Genomic DNA, 19,191 nt, shown 5'->3' on the forward strand with positions numbered 1-19,191 from the left:
ATATATATGGGGGGGCATGGACTGGCTATAATATATATGGGGGGGCATGGACTGGCTATAATATATATGGGGGGGCATGGACTGGCTATAATATATATGGGGGGGCATGGACTGGCTATAATATATATGGGGGGGGCATGGACTGGCTATAATATATATGGGGGGGCATGGACTGGCTATAATATATATGGGGGGCATGGACTGGCTATAATATATATGGGGGGGGGCATGGACTGGCTATAATATATATGGGGGGGCATGGACTGGCTATATGTACTGTTGGCCCAAGGGCTGCCTATGTACTGAGGGCGGGCTGGCTATATACTGGTGAGAAGGGGGTTGGCTGGCTACATACTGGGGGACATGGGCTGACTGGCGAGCATCTGGGTGGATACTGTGACTTTTTTCTTTCTTTTTTTGTAGAATTAGGTACCCGCGTCAGCTTATAATCGAGTATATACGATACTCATTTAAATGTGAACAATAAAGACAGGTTAGTTCGCCTTTTAATATTTGTGTATTTTGTTCTTTAAAGATATTTAATCATGAACTGTTTGGAAATGTTGCGGAGGAAAAAGAAGTAAAGGGAATAGTCTCTAAGGTCATGGAAGCCAGAAGCAGCAAGAGCTTTGACTCATATGAAATTCTTGCAAAGTTTGTTGGAAAAGAATATGTTGTTAAATTAATCCTTCCTCTCAAAGAGGTAAGATGTATACAAGATATTGTATTTCTGATTTCTGCTGTAGGCCATGAATCTGACATTGTCCTCCCAATGTACAGGTGTTGGAGAAAACCACAAGTTTAAAAGTGGCGCGAAAAGTGCAAGATGCATTCAAGAGGATTGTTATGGGCTTTGTGGCAAATGAAGGAATGACCGCAGAATCCATCCTGCTTCTCAGTTATGGCCTCATTAGTGAAAATCTTCCACTCTTGACTGATAAAGAAAAGTAAGTTGTATATTTATTAAGCCACCTTGTTTTGGGGTTGCCCTAGTTTTAATGAATAGGCGAAAACCAGCTAATTGGTGGGGATTGGACAACTGCAACCGCTTCCAATATCTAGAGCAGGGCTGCCAAACCCTTTCCGAAAAAATCAGCAGGCCAAGCATATTTGCAAAACAGCCACATGTAGAAGAAATAACATTTTTAAAATAGTCAAATGATTCTTAGGCCTATGGTGTGGAAGGCGAGCTGTTAGCTTGGTCCGGCGTTCTGAGGACTATGTAGTGCAGTGTTCGCTAGCTTCATTGGTATGTTCCGATAAAGCTAGCGATTTAACAATGCTACACCTGGGGTAAGGCTAGGGAGCTTCTTACTTTAGTAAGCGGCTCCTAGAGCCAATATTCCTGTGACAGGTCCTCTTTAAAGGGAACCTACCACCACAAATCTACCTATAAAGGTAGATTGGGTGGTAGGTGGATCAATGGGACGTGAGGATAGCCCTTTTAAGGGCTAATCCTCACGTCCCCACACTTTTTTGTTAACTTTTATTAGACATATATTCAAATTTACTTATGCGGCTACTGGGGGCGTGGAGTAGCCGCATCTGAGGTTACACGAGGCGGCTACTCCACGCCCCGGTAGCCTCTTTTCCCCTCCTCACCCATCTTCGGCGCGCAGCCACATGGAGCCCTCGTCCGGCGATCCTGCCGTCTGCGCATGCGCAGAAGAGCAGGCCCGCGCCTGTTTCGGAGAAGTGACCGCGCAGGAGCAGCCTGCTCTTCTGCGCATGCGCAGACGGCAGGATCGCTGGACGAGGGCGCGGAGCTGCGCGCCGAAGATGGGTGAGTAGGAGGGGAAAAGAGGCTACCGGGGCATGGAGTAGCCGCCTCGTGTAACCTCAGATGCGGCTACTCCACGCCCAAGTAGCCGCATAAGTAAATTTGAATGTATGTCTAATAAAAGTTAACAAAAAAGTGTGGGGACGTGAGGATTAGCCCTTAAAAGGGCTATCCTCACGTCCCATTGATCCACCTATCACCCAATCTACCTTTTATAGGTAGATTTGTGGTGGTAGGTTCCCTTTAAGAACCATTATTTTAAGTGCAGCCATTCCTATTTATACTACAATCACATTTACTGCAAAGGGGTAAGGGATGGGGAGAGAAGTATAAATCCTCTACCATCAGGTAATCTGACGTCCTTTAAAGAGAACCTATTCATGCAATGTAACCCACCCAAGGCAAATACTTCATTAAAATTATGATGAAAAAGCATTAACCTTATCCGTAAATAGTTCCTTTCCATGGCAAAAATCTGTTTGAAAACTTGTATGCAAATCACCTGATGTGAATCTATCACTCTGTGAGTCAATTGAAGCCCTGCATATTTAGTGGTTACTGTACTGCTCCGCCTCCTTGTTCTTGATGGACATGTCTCACTGCTACAGAATAAGCTGCTATTTGGAACAATGAGAGTGAGCTCAGTTATGTCATTGGACCCTTCATGTCATGTGACCAGATTGATGTCATCTAAGGTCCTGTTATATTTTCACAATCCATGTATTGTATTTGATCACATGAAATCACAGCAGCCTTCATGCCACATAAAGTTGATTTATGGGGATGTGAGGGAAAAATGTTTAGCTAAAAGAAGGGCGTCTGTCAATAGGGCTCCATGGGCCCTGGGCTGTCCGGTGGTTGGAAACATTACTAAAATCAAAAACATACAAATATAAAATGGTCTCGCTGCTCAAAATCACCAGTCCTAAATACAGAGATGATGAAAAACTTATCAGCAAATACCTCCTTCTAATGTTCACAATCCAAAGTAGAAACTAACGAGAGGGATCCTTTCAAATCGAATAGCCACAGACACACTATACCTCCTCTGGGCTTCAGACAAGAACTGTAGGGGAAGCGCGCTGGAGATGAGAAGTGATGAGTGCTGCTCAACTTTCCCCTCTCTATTGGAAATTGGCTAAAGATTAGCATGCTGTATGATTTTTGTGGGCACAGAACGGTGAGCACACGTTGTGTTCACTATACCCGAGCTCAGCAGTGGCGTAACTAGAAGCTGATGGGCCCCAGTGCAAAGTCTGTACCAGACCCCTGACTATAATGTATGGTTTATAGTAATAGTCTTCTCATATGGGAAAGTGACAACATAAGGGCCCCCTAAACCTCTGTCCAGGGTGCAACCTCTGCACCCCCTCAAGTTATGCCCCTGGAGCTCAGATGCCATAGCCATCTATGGGGAAGTATTTCCGGCTTCAAATTTGGTGCCAGTTATACATCCCTCAAATGGTTGTGTGAATGCCCCCTAACGCTGATTTTTATTGTCCAGGACTCACCCCTCCTTGATCTATTCATTTACTAATGTCCTTTCCCAACTTGAAATCATCTATGTACAGTCTGTTGCATTAACACTCCACTGATAATACACCTTCTAGTGGTACAAAAAACAGCAGGAGAACAGCTCTCCGTGTCGTTCAGTACTTATTCATGCATTCACAAGTGGCAATACAATGCAACGTTTCGGCTAGCTCCATGTAGCCATTTTCAAGCGTGAAAATGGCTACATGGAGCTAGCTGAAACGTTGCATTGTTTTGCCACTTGTGAATGCATGAATAAATACTGAACGACACGGAGTGCTGTTCTCCTGCTGTTTTTTTGGATCACCTTGGGGCCTTGAGTTGGGCCCATAGAGCTTGCACCCACTTTGGATCTCAATCCGGTTGTTTCACTGTGCCGCCCTTATCTCTTCTAGTGGTAAATATACATATTGATAAAGGATTCTATCTTTTTTTTCCATTTGTGGAATGAAAGTTTGTAAATAACCTTTTCAGTTGGATGCATATTGGATGCATCGGCTTAAAAAAAATCTGTTCATTAAGATTTTTCTGTACTTTCATTTCAGGAACAAAAACTCACAAATGCCTCCTCCAGATCCTCGCCTTAAACCACAGAGCTGCTTGATAATAAAGCCGCCTCCTCCTCGTGGTGGTGTGAAGGCTGCTGTTAGCACAAAGACTAACATGCATATCCTTGTAGACGCTGGACTAAAGGTTGGTTGTGTCGCTGTTTACTAATTTTTCATAGCCTTTTTCATGACCAGACTTGCAAAATGTTTTCTTGCTGCTTCAATTCTTGGGACTCTGTTTATTTACTCTACTTTATGTTGCTATTATTTGGAGCTATGTTTGGAAACGGAAGGGCAGTCAAGGTCCTTAACCTCTTAACGCTCAGTGTTCAATATATCGGACGCTGAGTTCAGTGACTTAGCGCTCAGCGTCCGATATATCGGACGCTGAGCTGATGCCGGTTCGGCTCAAGATCTGAGCCGAACCGGCATCGGGAAAGACTGGGTGCCAGCTGTGACTGATAGCCGGCACCCCAGTGTAAAAAGGTTCGGGGGGCGCCGATCGTTGCTATAGAAACTCTGGGGTCCGATTTGGACCCCAGAGTTGCCTGCAAGAACTGCCGGTAAGATGGCGTCTGTGACGTCATCTTACTGGCACAGTGCCAGCCTATGCATGTGCATAGGCTGGCAGTGCTAATACCCTGCAATCGGGGAGTATTGCAGAATATTATCATGAACAAGCAATCAGATGATTGCTTGTTCATGTCCCATGTTATAAAAATGAAAAAGTTAAAAAAAAAAAAAAAAAAAAAAAAGATATTGAATATAAGATATTCAATAAAAAAAATAAAGTAATAAATCACTAAAAATGCCCAAAAGCCCCAAAACACATAAAGAGACATATAACTAAAAAAAAAGTCTAAATCATAACACAAACCCCACATACATAGTATCACCGCTTCCGTAACAACCCGTAGAATAAAAGTAAAAAATTATTGAACCCCCACGATAAATGCCGTAAAAAAAACTGTTATAAACCCTCCAAAAGTTAAGATTTTTACCTATTCAATCCCACAAAAAATGCTATAAAAAGTGATCAAAAAACCATATGTACTCCAACATGAAACTGGTGCAAAGTACAACATGTCCCACAAAAAACAAGCCATCAACCAGCTCTGTAGCCAAAAACGTAACAATGTATTGCCACTTGGAAGACGGCAATACAAAAATGATAGATTTTTCCCCACATTAGGGTTTTGTTTGACAAATTTAGTAAAACGTAAGAAAATATATTCAAGTCTGGTATCCCTGTAATCGTATCAACCCATAGAATAAAGATAACAGGATTATTAGTCTATACGACGAACACCAAAGAAAAAAAATTAAAAATCCAGTACAGAATTGATGCTTTTCTACTCCTGCCCTCAAAAAAAGTTCCTAAATGTTCAACAATAGGAGATACCAACCCCAAAATGGTAACAATGGAAAAAGCATCTTATCCTTCAAAAAAAATGCCGTCACATGGCCCCAGTAACGATAAACCGAAAATTTTATAGCCTTCAAAAGGGGCCAATGAGGAAACTAAAATCCTGGCAGCTGCTGGGTGCTCCTTCCCTTCTGCGTCTCGCTGTGCACCCATAAAACAAGTCACGGCCACATGTGGGGGGTCTTTGTACTCAGGACAAATTATAGAACAAATTTTATGGTGGGTTTTCTCTTTTTATATTTTAATAATGTGTAAATTTTAGTGCTAAATGAACATAGAAATGTTATTCAGCAACTTATTTAGGTGGTAAATCTGTCTGCCTGAAAACGCAATGATTTTGAATTTCGAAAATGGTAAATTTTTCAAAAATTCATATTCATCATATTTTTTTTTTGTTGTAAATAAACGCAAAACTTACCTGCCAAAATTTACCACTAAAATGAAGTACAACATGTGGGGAAAAAAACAATCTCAGAATCGCTTTGATAAGTAACAGTGTTCAAAAGTTATAACCATATAAAGAGACGCAGGTCAGAATACAAACTGGCTTTGTCCTTTAGGGGTCAATCATAGTGATTTAAGGAACTTGACTGTCAGAAACACGTCAGTTGCTTGTACTGTACTGTTTTAGTGCTTTCTATGTCACCAGTAAAGCTGGATGTCAAATTTGCAAAGACCTTGGAGTGCCGAATTTTCTTTGGAAGGTTTCGTCCAGCAGGAAATGAAAGCATTATGGTCCCCAAATATTGTTGTATTTGCTCATTGCATCTCTCTTTTTACAAACTCCCTTTTCTAGTCTTGTATTTATTTATAGTTTTGTTTTTCACTACTTTTTTTTGCATTTGTCTAATTAGCTTTTTGTTCTTCTCATTTAGCTTTTGCACTCAAGCTTGAAAATTTCCAAAGTAGACTATTCTGAGAATAATGTGCTGGAAATGCTGGATCCCTTTGTGACAATGCTGCTAGGTTGCCTGCAGTCTAAGGATGTCCAAGTTAGTAACTTTACATCTTTAATTTCTTTTGAGTGGTAAACAAAAAAAATAATGGCCTAAGCTTAAAATTAGACGTGTGAAAAGTAGAAACCTGTCAGCAATGTGTATTTGATCACATCACATCACATTACATTATCATTTCAGATGTTCTGGTCAAATTTGACCACATTTATTGAAATGCTTACGGTAATTTGAATAATTTCTGAGCGGCTTTTCCACCACGGCAGCCTGAAGTCCTCTGAAGACCTCCGAAGCCTGCCTATTGTATATAGCTATTCAGCTTTCACTTTGACAGGACTGACTAGTGATATCACAATTTTCCCATAGGCTGCAATACTGTAGATATCAGTATGGCAATCCAGCACTTAACTATTCAATTGCTGTTGGTTGGATTAAAAAAAAAAGTGTAGTTGTATATAGGTCAAAAAATGAACACCACATTAGAATTCCTGTCATCAGGAATGTGATTTTTAGCTGGTGTCAGGTTCCAATTGCCTGTGCTATGTTGATTTAAAAATTCCTATCAGCATTTTGAATCATTTCAGTCATTTATTATAGTTTGATTTACATTACCTAGTTCCCTATGAGCAGCGTCTGCTGAGTCCCCCCCACCCCCGCCTGCTCAATGCACATGTCCAGAAGCAGGGAGGGATGTGCATGAGTGTGGAGGAGAGGAGACTGACACAAGCACACACAGGCTACACTGCCATTCTGAAATGATTCTGAATGCTGACAAAGGCATTTTTAAAATCCGCATAGCATAAGCTATTGGAACCTGTCACCAACTAAAAATCACATTCATGGTGACAGGTTCCTTTTAAAATATAACAAATATCCCATACAGACCTTGCTGTGTTTAAAAAATGGGCATTTTTTTATCACAAGTTTGAGAACTAAAAACATTTTTTTTAAAAAGTGCCATTTGGTCCTGTATTAGTTTTTTTTTCTTTCTTGGTACATAAATAACCAATGACTTCTCTCCAGGTTATCACGGGTGCATTGCAGTGTTACATCTGCTTATTGAAATCTCCATTACCATCTGTCCAGAACAACAGAGAGCAGCTAACTAAACTGCTTTTCATTTTGCTAAAAGATTATGCTAAAGCGGGAGTTGGCCACGGGCAAAATTTCCAACTGGTAGACAGTTGTTTTAAGGTAAGTGATGCAAACATCCTATGTATCAACTACAGAAACCATAGTACTCAGCACAACACTCCCATATAGGAACATCGCTTGGAAAACATCTTGGCTCACACAGTAAGTTTATTATAGTTTCCCATATTCCAGAAGACATTAAAGGGGTTTTCCCATGAACCACGTTATGCCCTATCCACAATTAGGCCCTATCCTATCCATCTCATTGGAACTGATGGAAATTGCAAAACGTCTGCTCCATTAATCTCTTGGAGCGATGAGGGGTCCCACTGAGGTACCTGGGACCTCCTTGTTCTCATGATCTGTAGGGTCTTAACACTGAGACCCTCACCAATCATCAAGTTGGCCCTATCCTGTGGATAGGGCCAAACTTGGTTCTTGGGAAATCTCCTTTAATGGAGAATTCTGGTAATTTCTGGTTACTACTATCCATCCCATGGCAAACACCTTGCAGTGGGAGGGCGAGGAGGAGCAGACCACTGGTAACCCCATGATAATGAGAATGGTTGTCCAGTCCCTTGTTTTGTGCCAATTAATTGGTATGGCTGGTCACATGTATGAAACGGTTCCATTCATTCTCTATGGAACTGCCTGATATGGCACAGTTCAGAGGTTATCCCCCCTCCCCCTCCCTTTTTCTCATGTAGACACAATGGACAGCATTTGTAAAAGGAATAGGGATTCTTAACATTTATACTATATGAGAAAATTGAGTTTCACCTGTACATTCTGCATTTATTGTGGCACGTTTGGGTGGTGTTTGATTGGTCCTGCTTTCTGCACAGTGTGTTACTAAACTAGTACGATACACGAAGGGAACCATCACCGAGAAGCAGCTACATGTTCTACTTGGATATGCTGAGGAGGATCTGTACGATTTTTCACGACGGGCCACAGCATTTGGATTGTTGAAAGTAAGTCAATTATTTCGTAGGAATGTTAACATGTAAAGTTACAGTCTACACTGCTCATGCACCAGGGGGAAACAGTCCAATACAAACCTGCATGTCCGATTCCAATTTATTGTATTATCCTTTCCCATTTCTCGTCTCTCCTTTGCCATCGAGGAGAATTTGGTGTGCCCCCATACACAATAGATCTTCATCATTTCTTATGACAGATGTGGAGATTCACTTCTCTATTAACAGGTCTGTTGTAATGACTACACAAACAGATGATTGAATCCCCATTTTGGTAACAGGTTGTAATGTCCATTGATGTCAACGGACTTGTAATGGCATTATTTAGTGTCTGTTTCTAGCACTTCTGTTACTTGAGGTAGAAAAAAGAAAAGTCAGTGCTTCAGCTCTCATATAATTTTCTGCTCGGTTAATGAAAGCATGACCAGAAGTGGTGCAACTGGACACAGAAGTCATTAAAATGAATTGACATTTAAGAGCTCTGTTAGACTTTAATATTTTTTTAGTGACAGAAGATAAATAACCGAGGTTCTAACCCAGTTGTTGGCTGGTCCTAACATTTAACTTGTTGTGGGAATGGAAAATTCCACACAAACTGATGTTGTACCACTGCTTATGTCTACCATAAAGGCTATAGTATTTAGAAAACTTATAGTTCCCGAAATGGAAGAGGTGATGAAGAAAGTAGCAAAGCTTGCAATCACTTCCCAGAGTGAGTCGGTCAGACTCCAGTGTCGCCAGGTGAGTGTTATATGGAGATGTATTGAATCCTGAATACAAGATGGCGATGCTGGGAGCTACTTTTAAAGAAAACGCTCCTCTCTCTGTTTTCCTTCCAGATATACCTGAGGTATTTGCTTGACTATCCACTGGGACCGAAGATCGACGATAACCTGCAATTTATAATTGCACAATTAAAGTAAGTTCCATTCCCTTTATTCTGGCAGGAAAGGGAAGGTTTGACTGCAGTTAGAGGAAAGGTTTCTACATCAGCATAAAATGGGGGTCTTCCTAAATGCACTGAGAATATGGAAAACTCAAGCATAGGAACTTGTATTTATGTTTTGGGAGTTGAATTATAATATAGTAGCCAGGGAAGGAAGATTTTGTTTGCTTTATATGTGAAGAATTGGTTTACCTCATGGGCATAATGATGGATACCAGATGAAGACGGTGCCATTATATAAAAATGAAAAACAAGACGGTGTCCATATAATGTGTGCAATGTACAGGGTTTCGTCTCTCACTGATCATTATTGATCACAAGAATTATTTTTCATCTTTCATCTGGTGTGTGCTCCTTGAACAATTTTCAGAGCCCCCTCTCAGTATTTGTTTGGCAATTTTTTGCAAAAATAGTTGTTTTGGCCTAGCCAGTCCCTTCCTTGCTCCTCCTTGAGACGCCTCCTCTGTATCATTGTGCACTTTTTCTGTTTTATTTTTTGGAGGCACATTTGAGGGCCTCTAAGGACGGACAAAAGGCTGAAATATATTATAATAAAGATGGGTTGTGGAAGCAAAGCAGAAGTCCAACCCACACATAAAGTAGGTACAAGGACACACCGAGAGAGAGACTGGTATATGAAATGTAGATTACAGAGGATTTCCAGGGAATAAATATCATAGCCTGTTGCTGGCCTAAGGTTTTGTGCCCCACTTTGTTTCATATTACGATTTACTGTGGAGAAACTTTCTTGTAGATGTATGGTTAAGTTTTACTGGTGTGTTACAACTTTTGACATGAATGGTCACATTGCAGCACAATATTTTTATGAGCTATTGTCATATGTTCTATGATGTCTTGTACGTTTAGGTTGCTGCTTATAACTATTCTTTACTAAGTGGGTAATTTGGATTATTCACTTGCTTTATATGCATAGATAGCTGCTTTGTGTAAAATATAGGAATATGCAGGACTCTTTTAATATACTGCAGTTTTCCGATCTGTATTTATATGGCAGAAGTTGAGTATGTGTTTACATTATAGCAAGAAACCTATAAAACACAGGTGTGAAGAGCGCAATTACGGTTAATATCACTGCTAACATAAAGTGGATGGTTTATTGTCCCTTTTCTCAAACACATCCACATTACATTTTCTGCCACCAGTTTTACCTCGTAACTGGACTTTGCTATCATGTATGTTTTCGTCTTTCTGTGTAGTTATGAATATGAGGATGGCCGGGAGTCTGCCTTGGAGATGATTGCTTATTTGGTGCAAGCTTTCCCTTTGGTAAGTGCATTAAAATGTATATAAATTTGCAGCTTGTTTGCTCATTTCTCATTTCTTTATGCACTAATTGGAGCTGTTTTAGTGCACAAAGAAAGGGCGTATTTGCTACGAAAATTACCTTTTAAAAATAAGTACAGGCAGTCCCCGGGTTACATACAAGATAGGGTCTGTAGGTTTGTTCTTAAGTTGAATTTGTATGCAAGTCGTAACTGTGTATTTTATAATTGTAACCCCCAACCAAATTTTTTTTGGTCTCTGTGACAATCATATTTTAAAAATGTGGGATTGTCATAAGAACCAGGATTAACAATAAATCTTCATTACAGAGACCTGTGATAACTGTTACAGCTGATTATTATAGCCTAGGGCTAAAGTAGAGTAAATTACCAATTACTGGGGGTCGTCTGTAAGTCAGGTGTTCTTAAGTAGGTGACCGCCTGTACATGATCCGCAGGCTGAGGTTGCCTGAGCGCCTCTCAGCATCGCCATCAGCCACAGCCACCCCCAGCTCCTCGGCCGGGAGCAGGAGGTAGGATTACATCAAGGAGGCCTGCATAAATTACAACCCAGCAATAGCATCTACAAAAGCACAGAATATCAACCTGTATCACCAGCATAAAAACCATATCTCATTGGAAAGATATGGATGACCATATATTTAACTGTTGCCAGCAGGGAGCTGCCATATTATAAATAATATAAATACACACAGAAGGGGCTATGGAGAAGCTAACACTTTTTGATGAAGTGCCCACCCTTCGGCACTTCATCAAAAAGTGTTAGCTTCTCCATAGCCCCTTCTGTGTGTATTTATATTATTTATAATATGGCAGCTCCCTGCCATATCGCACACAGTGTCAATAGTATTTGCTTCTTAGGCACCCACAGGTATAGGCCAGTTATATCTGCATCTATAGTACACAAGTGGCCTGTAGTGGCTCCATAGACAGCCATTGCTATCATTACAACAATTACTGCATTGAGAAACAAAAGTGCAAGTGACAGGCCCACTGGTAGATTCACTGGTTTACTAATGAGTCTGAGCCTGTAAACGTGAATGCATTGTTATTCTTAAATTTGTATGTACCAACATTCATTAAAGGACTTCTGCCACAAGGGTGAAAGACTATATGCAAATTAACACCTATGGAGCCTGGAGCCCCTAATGCTCATTTGCATACAGTCATTCATCCTGGTGGAACATGCCCTTTAAATCTTATAATAGTGCAAATAACAAACATTGTTATGTATTGTAATCTTTTTGTTGTTTCTCTTATCAGGTAATTCTTAATAAGTACTCGGGACTTATTTTTGTGCCCCTTGCATTGCTGATGGTGAATGATGATTCAACAAAGTGTAAGAAAATGGGTTCTTTGGCTACAAAAGCCCTCATTGGAAAAATTGATGCTGAGCAGAAGAACTTATTGTTTTCTCTATCTACACAATGGCTAAATGATGCAATGGTAGGCATTCCATGTTAATTAACCTCAAAGGGTATTCCCATTTTTGAAAAAATCGAACGCCTCTTGTGATAAACATCAGATCAGTGAAGTTAGACACTTTCATAATTTGATTACTGGGGTAGTTTTACTTGGCTCTCCCTTACAGGGCAGTGAACATCACATTCCTCCATCTTTGCCTCTTTCCAAAAGGGGGATAGGGAACAGGCAGGTTCTCCAGTTTCTGCTGGATTCATCAACTTTTACGCCAAAAAATTGACATATAAAGTGACTGACGTCTATAATACTTGCCTGCTGGTGTAGATGGGAGTAAGCTTCCTCATCATAAATTATGTGCATTTTGGCGCTAGGAGTTGTCAAAAATGCAATGCAAGCACCAGTTCTGATAAGCACACCCCTTTTTATGGCATTAGTGGAAACGGCCAAGACATCACTCTACTACTACTACTGCTTTCAACCCTATAGATAATGAAAAAAGTGGCATGGCACATAACCAGGGCTTTATTTTGGCCACAGTATTCAGCTTGATTTCGCCCGGCTTGATTTCGCCCGGCTTGATGTCACCACCCTGGGCCACGAAGGACACAATATCAGGAAGGTGTTAAGCTGCTTCACAACATACTAATGGTCATTTATTAGCCCAATTTTTGCTGATGGGTTCCTTTTAAGATCTTAACTTCCCATGCAATACTGCTCCCATCTCTGCTAGATGCTATATGATTGGGTTATGTAGTTTTACCATAGTCCATGTAGGTGACTATGTGGATTCCACATCCAGCACTCCCTCTCCATTGATATGTACACAGTATGTACACACATACTGAATATTGACTGTCCCGTTTAAGTACAGTGTAACTATCATCCCGGCTCGCATTAAATAGCTACAGTGTCAGTAATATGTCCTCTTGGGCCATTGGTCTACTCTAGTGATCACATAACTTTATTAAATTTCACCTGTAAAGATTACCATCTCTATGTGCGATTCAGTTGGAGGGGATATTTCAGGAATAAGCATAATTCATATTCAAATGGGTCATTAAAATATAAGCTAATATGTAATTAGTTGTAAGTATAATATATATATAATGGCCGCTGGTCACATGTCCTGCACCTGCCCGGGCAGGTCATGTGATCATCGCTACGTTTGGTTGTAGTTGCACTGCATCCAGTGTGACCAGTGTTGTGGTGAGACGTCATCTCAGAGTGGTAATGTGCAGTGATGGCAGTTACACACATAATTACTATGGTAACAGAGCAGGACATCATTGGGAGCAGAGCATATGAGGGAGGAGCTTTTACTGAGAACTGAGGGATCATGGGAGTTGAAGTTGCAGATCGTGGCCATCAACTTTATGAATCATTAAAGCAAACTATTTAAGCTCCATTTTGTGATTAATGCCATTGAATTTTGTTCCATGCATTTATTTACATTATCACATTGTTTTTTTTTTTTTTTGTATCAGATGTTCATATTCCGTGAATACCACTTTAACTTGTTTCTTTTTCCCCTTAGCCCTCGCAAAAGAGGTTGGGTGCTCTTATCTGTGGATTGTTTGCTGAAGTGGAAGGGGTTGAATTTGAGCTGAGACTTGACACGGTTCTTAAAAAAATTGAACAGGAAATTAACCCCGTTAACTTTGAAAATGTAAGTATCATATTGTCTCATTTGGTTTAAAAAAAAAAAATAAAATAAAATAAAAAATTCTGTTATTTTACACATTATTTATTTGTATTGTGGTGTTGCAGTTACAGAAGGCAAAAGAAGAAAAAGCAACAGACAGACTACTGTTCAGTTTACTGACCCTGCTTACCAAGCTGATCAAGGAATGCAATGTGATGTCCCTAAAAAAGCACAGACCGCTCATGCATCAGATCTGTGGTAAGGACACTCCTATGCTCTATACTGATGGTAGGAAGAAGTAGAAAAACAATTAGACTTTGCAAGCCACATCGAGCTGGCGGGCTAGTGTTCTATATTGACTTGTGTCGGAGTACTCATTTCCTTAGTTTGTAGGGTTTATAGGTGGTGTTGGGTTCTTACTTCCCAAGTTGTACCTATCCTGTATGTAACTTATGCCTTAATCTAAATTGTGTAGGGTAATAGTGATGCCTGATTGCCGTCTAATTGTCCTCCTCTTTTTAAATATTTCAGCTCATGTTCAGTCCCATTTGTGGCACCCCCATAGTTGGGTCTGGCTAACTTCTTCCCAGATTTTTGGACAGTTGTTTTCACTTCATAAGCCAGAAGAGCTGGTCAGGAAATCGATGGCGACTAAGAAGAAGAAAAAACAATCTGAGCTCCCTGAGTTTTTCCTAGCAGATCAGCTAGAAAAAAAGGTAACTGCCCCTCCTTGATGTTTTTGCCAATCCCAAAAATTATTTTTCATTCATTTCATATTCTCAAACCTGTTACTAACCTGTTCTGTCAGAAAATGATTGTCTGTACTGAAAGTCTTGTGCTTGTCTTTTCACAGATGAAAGATCTGGCTCTTGCCTTCTACCATCAGTTACAGTCAAAGTTTCTCGACCAGTCACTGGGAGAACAGGTACATAAAAAATCATAATAAGAAATACCGGATCCATACTAGAGATGTGTTCATGTACAATTTTCTGATGATTCATTTGGGAAACTGTATTTCTAAAATAAATGTATAGAAAAAAAATTAATAAGTAGTGTTTATTAATTAAAGTGGCCGTAACTTAGTTGGTCCGGCTCCAGAGATGCTAGTTAGCAGGAGGGGCTCCTGCACTGGTTTGGTGAATGTGAGGCTACAATTTCATATAAAATCCAACTTCTTTATTTAAACATGTTAAAAAGTGATCTATCTAGATGGCAAAATGCACATGAAAAGCTGATGTGTGTTTAGCGGTATCGCTCAAATCATAACTCTGTGCTAGAGTTTGTATGTTCTCTCCAAAACTTACTGCTAGGTTGATAAGATTGTGACCCCCATTGGGAACAGGGACCGATTTGGCAAGCTCTGTGTAAAGCTGCATAATCTGTGTGCTCTATATAAATAGTTATTATTACCTGGCCTGTGTAGCTCTAAATAGCACGGATAAGGGAAGTGAGGGGGACCTATGGCCAGTGATGTCTCTGGTGGGAGGCTTCCTCCACCACTACTATAGTTGCTACTATAGTTGTGGCGGATGTATTTATTCATTATATAAGTTTGAGCTACTTGGCGATATGTGTTGATTGCTGCGTCTACCTGGGTCCCAATTGTGAAGTTGAGATGGCAATGGTTTGCATAGGAAAGAAAATGCAGGTTACAAATTGACGAGTCACCAATATAGGTTGAGTTAATGAAGTTTAAAATGGTTTATTTGTTGTGATTTTTCTATCCTATACTAAACATTAGATATTAAATTGTGCCGTCATTCTCCTGATTTATCTTAAAGGGGTATTACCAACTGGACATTCACATTTAATTGAAATACTCTGCCATCTATATAGATTTCTGTATTAGATGTTAGTAATAAAAATGTACTTGTGTAATTATTATTGCCTTTAAGCTTTTGTGAGCAGAGTCCTCACTCCTATTGTACCATAGGACTGTAATATTGTAATGTCTTATTTTTATATGTCCTCTTTGATTTGTAAATGCTACGGAATATGATGGCACTATATAAAGGTTATTATTATAGTAGTCATATGTTCCCGTTAGAAATGGAGACAACTGTCCTTGGATACAACCACCGCTGCTGGAGATGTTGTGTAAAGAGGCAAATAATTTTTGCATATGAAATGTCCTGGAGATCTTGCATGCCCCACAGCCATCCTGTGGTAATGAACACTGAATCCAGGTGGTCGGGCAAGGCTAAACAGTGGCCACAGCTGCCAGCAGGTTCTCTACTTTCTTGTAATGCATTGGCTCCGTGTCCCTGCGCGCTGCCATCGCACGCACCGTTACTCCAGCTGCTTGCTGACATCATAGTGTGCGACGATGACAGCACACTATGATGTCAGCAAGCGGCCGATGTCATGGTGCATGTGATGGCAGCTCACAGGGACCTGGAGCATTAGAAGAAGAGGAGGACCGGCTCAGGGTGTCAAGTACAATTATTTTTTAAAAAACATTTTTTTAGAGACAAAATGGGAAATTCTAAGAAATTATCTTCACAAAGGTACTTTTTTTTTAATAACATGGGATTGAAGAAATGTATGTAAAAGTCTAGCAGATAAATGTAATAAAATGTGTATAACTAGATGAGAACATCTCTTTAATGGACGACTACAACAATCATAGTAATAAAGATGCCCTGCATGGTGAATCTGGTTTATATTTGTATAAATGAATCACTTTTTTAAAAATATAAGTTGAGTTTTATACAAAAAACTAAACCTATATTGTAAATGACAATTATATTTGGAGAATAGATTCACTATTATGGTGAACGGTGTCTCATCATATTTTCTAATCCAAATTTATGTTATTTTGTATTTCAAGGTCATAAAAAATTTGTTATTTGTGGCAAAAGTGATCTACCTCCTACATCCTGAAGAAGAGAATTCCCAGAACAATAACGAAGAGAAAAATGATGACCAGGAAGAAGAAGATGAGGAGGCGGAGGAGAAGGAGGATGATGACGATGATGAAACAAAGACGGGGGATGAGAAGCCCGCCACCTTGATGTGGCTTATGAAGAAACTATCAATACTGGTTAAGAGAGAAGCCGCAAACACACCAAGGATCCCCTTAAAGGTAAGTTTAACGTTTGCATTGTTTTATTCATTGAGCTTTCTATTTGTTACGAATATGTTCTTTATATGTATCTGTGTAAGGCTCACACCTACATTGTGAAGACCTTCTGATAACATTACATATTTTGTTTCTGTTGTGCTCTTTTATAACGAAAAGTGTAACAAAAACTTCATGTGATCTTGACCTACAGCCATAACTAGAGGACACCAGAGAGCTTTCTATATTCACACTCAATATTTCTAGACGTAACTACTACACATAACTACAATTCATAAAGATATCTTCATAAAAGCATATTGGAGTTATATCTCTGTCACACTTACAAAATTGTAGTATTTTTAGTGCCTTCTTTTGTCAACGGTTTTTTTCTATTCGATATTTTTGCTTCAAGTCATTTTGATTTAAAAAAAAAAAAAAAAAAAAAGTCACTGTACAATTTTTTTTCTTTCTGTGATTCCTCCGTAGAGAACATGTGTATTTAAATTCCTGGGAGCAATTGCAATACATCTTGGTAAAGACAAAGTGAAGCCATTCTTGCCAACTATCATTGCTCCACTTTACAGAGAACTGAACAGCACGTATGCAGATCAAGGTAAGAAGCAGCCACATGTGGATTCCTCAGGTCATCACGAGACATTATGGGTTTAGTGTTAGGGGCATTATTTCTAAGGCCCCATGCAAATGACCGTATAAAAACAGCTGTATGTATGGCTGGAATACGGCGCCATGCATTCCAACGGGCAATATGGCCAACGATGATGATCAGACTTGTATGATGTCATTTGCATAAATTTGCATATGGTGTGTACATATGGACTATGGAACTTTTTAGGTATGGAGAGGAACAATCAAGGCATAGTTGTTCTTCTGGATAAAAGCAGTTTTCAGTTATAGGTTTAGTTAGTGTGGTTTAGATTAACTGGCGACTTCCCTTTAAAGTCTAGGGGGAACGGATAGTGAAAAGAAAACCTTCCATTAACCGTTCAATTTTAGTTTTTATTACGATTTCCTTAAACAGAGATTGTAGCAAAAAGCCCATATCCAGTAGTGAAGTGGGCTTTACTGGCTTAGCACTTATGTTCTATGTGTTCAGTCAATCTTTTCTTAAAGGCATTTTCCAGTGCCAAAGATTAACTTTGCAATACCTTGTCTATTCACATATTACATTTTCCCCACCGTTAACAAAATATCAAATGTATCTGTATGCATAGCCTCCCTTTGTGTCCTCCACAACCATTTTATGCTTTCCTGCACTAGCCACGCATGTGCTGAGGAGTCTTGCTGTTTGTGCGTCCACTAGTTTCTTCCTGATAGCTGTGGACGCACCTGCACGCAGCAAACAGCGCTGTACACGTGTTCTCGTTCATAGCAAAGGCTGGCTGTGTGTCCGATCCACCAAACGTGCACCCTCAGGGGGTGGCACACAGCTAATTATTGATAGAAAAGGCAGGCGAGCAGCACTCCGTGGAAGTAAGTGGCTTTATTTCACAAGTGGATACAGCGACGTTTCGGCTGGCTCTATGCAGCCATTCTCAAGCATAGTGAATAGTGTTGCAAGGCGGGCTTAAATCTCCCGCAGGATGTGACATCATATATAACAACCAATCAGTGTACATAGTGGTCGGTAAAAGTTACAAAGGTTATATTATACAAATTAACGCACCAAGTGGTACTCAATACAGTGTAACAACATGTGAGTACATGTGAGTGCTTAAGCATATGATATACTGAGGAACAACCACCGTAGTTCAACCCATTATTGAAAACAAAAGCACACGTGTCAGTGGGTTGCGTGGCAACCATAGAAGCTAAACCACATCGTAAAGGATACCAAAATGCAGGGCCCGGAGAACAAACCCAAACCTCTATGTGATAGCCGTACCTGTCGCGCGTCATGAGGGCACGCTGTGTGTAGCCACCGATTTGCCGCTATTAAGTCCAATTATCGGAGATTGTACTCCCGGACTATGCAGTCCCGGTTTGGCCAAGAACACATCATGTGACCCTCCGTCTCGCGAGAGTGATGCGCATGCGGCTGTGGCCATCTTAGGTGAGGGAAAGTCATCCCGAAGCGCCCATACACAGGTACATGCAGTTAGGGGTATATCCCCATGGTAACCGGATACAGCACGTTGGCGAACCAACTATACAAGTCACAGGGTTCTATCGCAGCAGGTCCAGGGGGTCCGATCTGTGGCCAAGAGTTGCCCAAGACACGGGTATATGGCTCTATGGGCCCCAGGAGATCCGGACACTTCTGCACGGCCATCAGCGCTGTTGTTTTCCGGCACCATATGTATGTAAGCATAATTATAGTGGTTAGCAAAAAATATAAAATATTGACATGGAGAGAATACAAAAAAGTGCCGGTGTCATCCAGCGTGGATAGGTTGATGAGATCACGGTGGTTGTTAAGGCTCAGTAGTGTGCAGAACGTG

At 40.3% G+C, this 19,191-nt stretch overlaps 1 protein-coding gene across 1 annotated transcript in view; it reads left to right on the forward strand.

The window, feature by feature from the left end:
• The window catches only part of UTP20 (UTP20 small subunit processome component), a 59,884-nt gene that overhangs the window by 38,981 nt on the left and 1,712 nt on the right, over positions 1-19,191 (forward strand). The window contains exons 45-60 of the mRNA XM_072146363.1: positions 536-703; positions 781-947; positions 3,859-4,006; positions 6,163-6,279; positions 7,264-7,434; positions 8,220-8,348; positions 8,985-9,095; positions 9,194-9,273; positions 10,518-10,587; positions 11,868-12,050; positions 13,561-13,692; positions 13,794-13,926; positions 14,200-14,384; positions 14,522-14,593; positions 16,499-16,753; positions 17,219-17,345. Coding sequence (XP_072002464.1) covers positions 536-703; positions 781-947; positions 3,859-4,006; positions 6,163-6,279; positions 7,264-7,434; positions 8,220-8,348; positions 8,985-9,095; positions 9,194-9,273; positions 10,518-10,587; positions 11,868-12,050; positions 13,561-13,692; positions 13,794-13,926; positions 14,200-14,384; positions 14,522-14,593; positions 16,499-16,753; positions 17,219-17,345 — 2,248 coding nt within the window. The remainder of the gene's footprint in view (positions 1-535; positions 704-780; positions 948-3,858; positions 4,007-6,162; positions 6,280-7,263; positions 7,435-8,219; positions 8,349-8,984; positions 9,096-9,193; positions 9,274-10,517; positions 10,588-11,867; positions 12,051-13,560; positions 13,693-13,793; positions 13,927-14,199; positions 14,385-14,521; positions 14,594-16,498; positions 16,754-17,218; positions 17,346-19,191) is intronic.

The sequence above is a fragment of the Engystomops pustulosus genome, chromosome 4 (genome assembly GCF_040894005.1).
Source record: "Engystomops pustulosus chromosome 4, aEngPut4.maternal, whole genome shotgun sequence".
NCBI classification, from domain to species: Eukaryota; Metazoa; Chordata; class Amphibia; order Anura; family Leptodactylidae; genus Engystomops; species Engystomops pustulosus.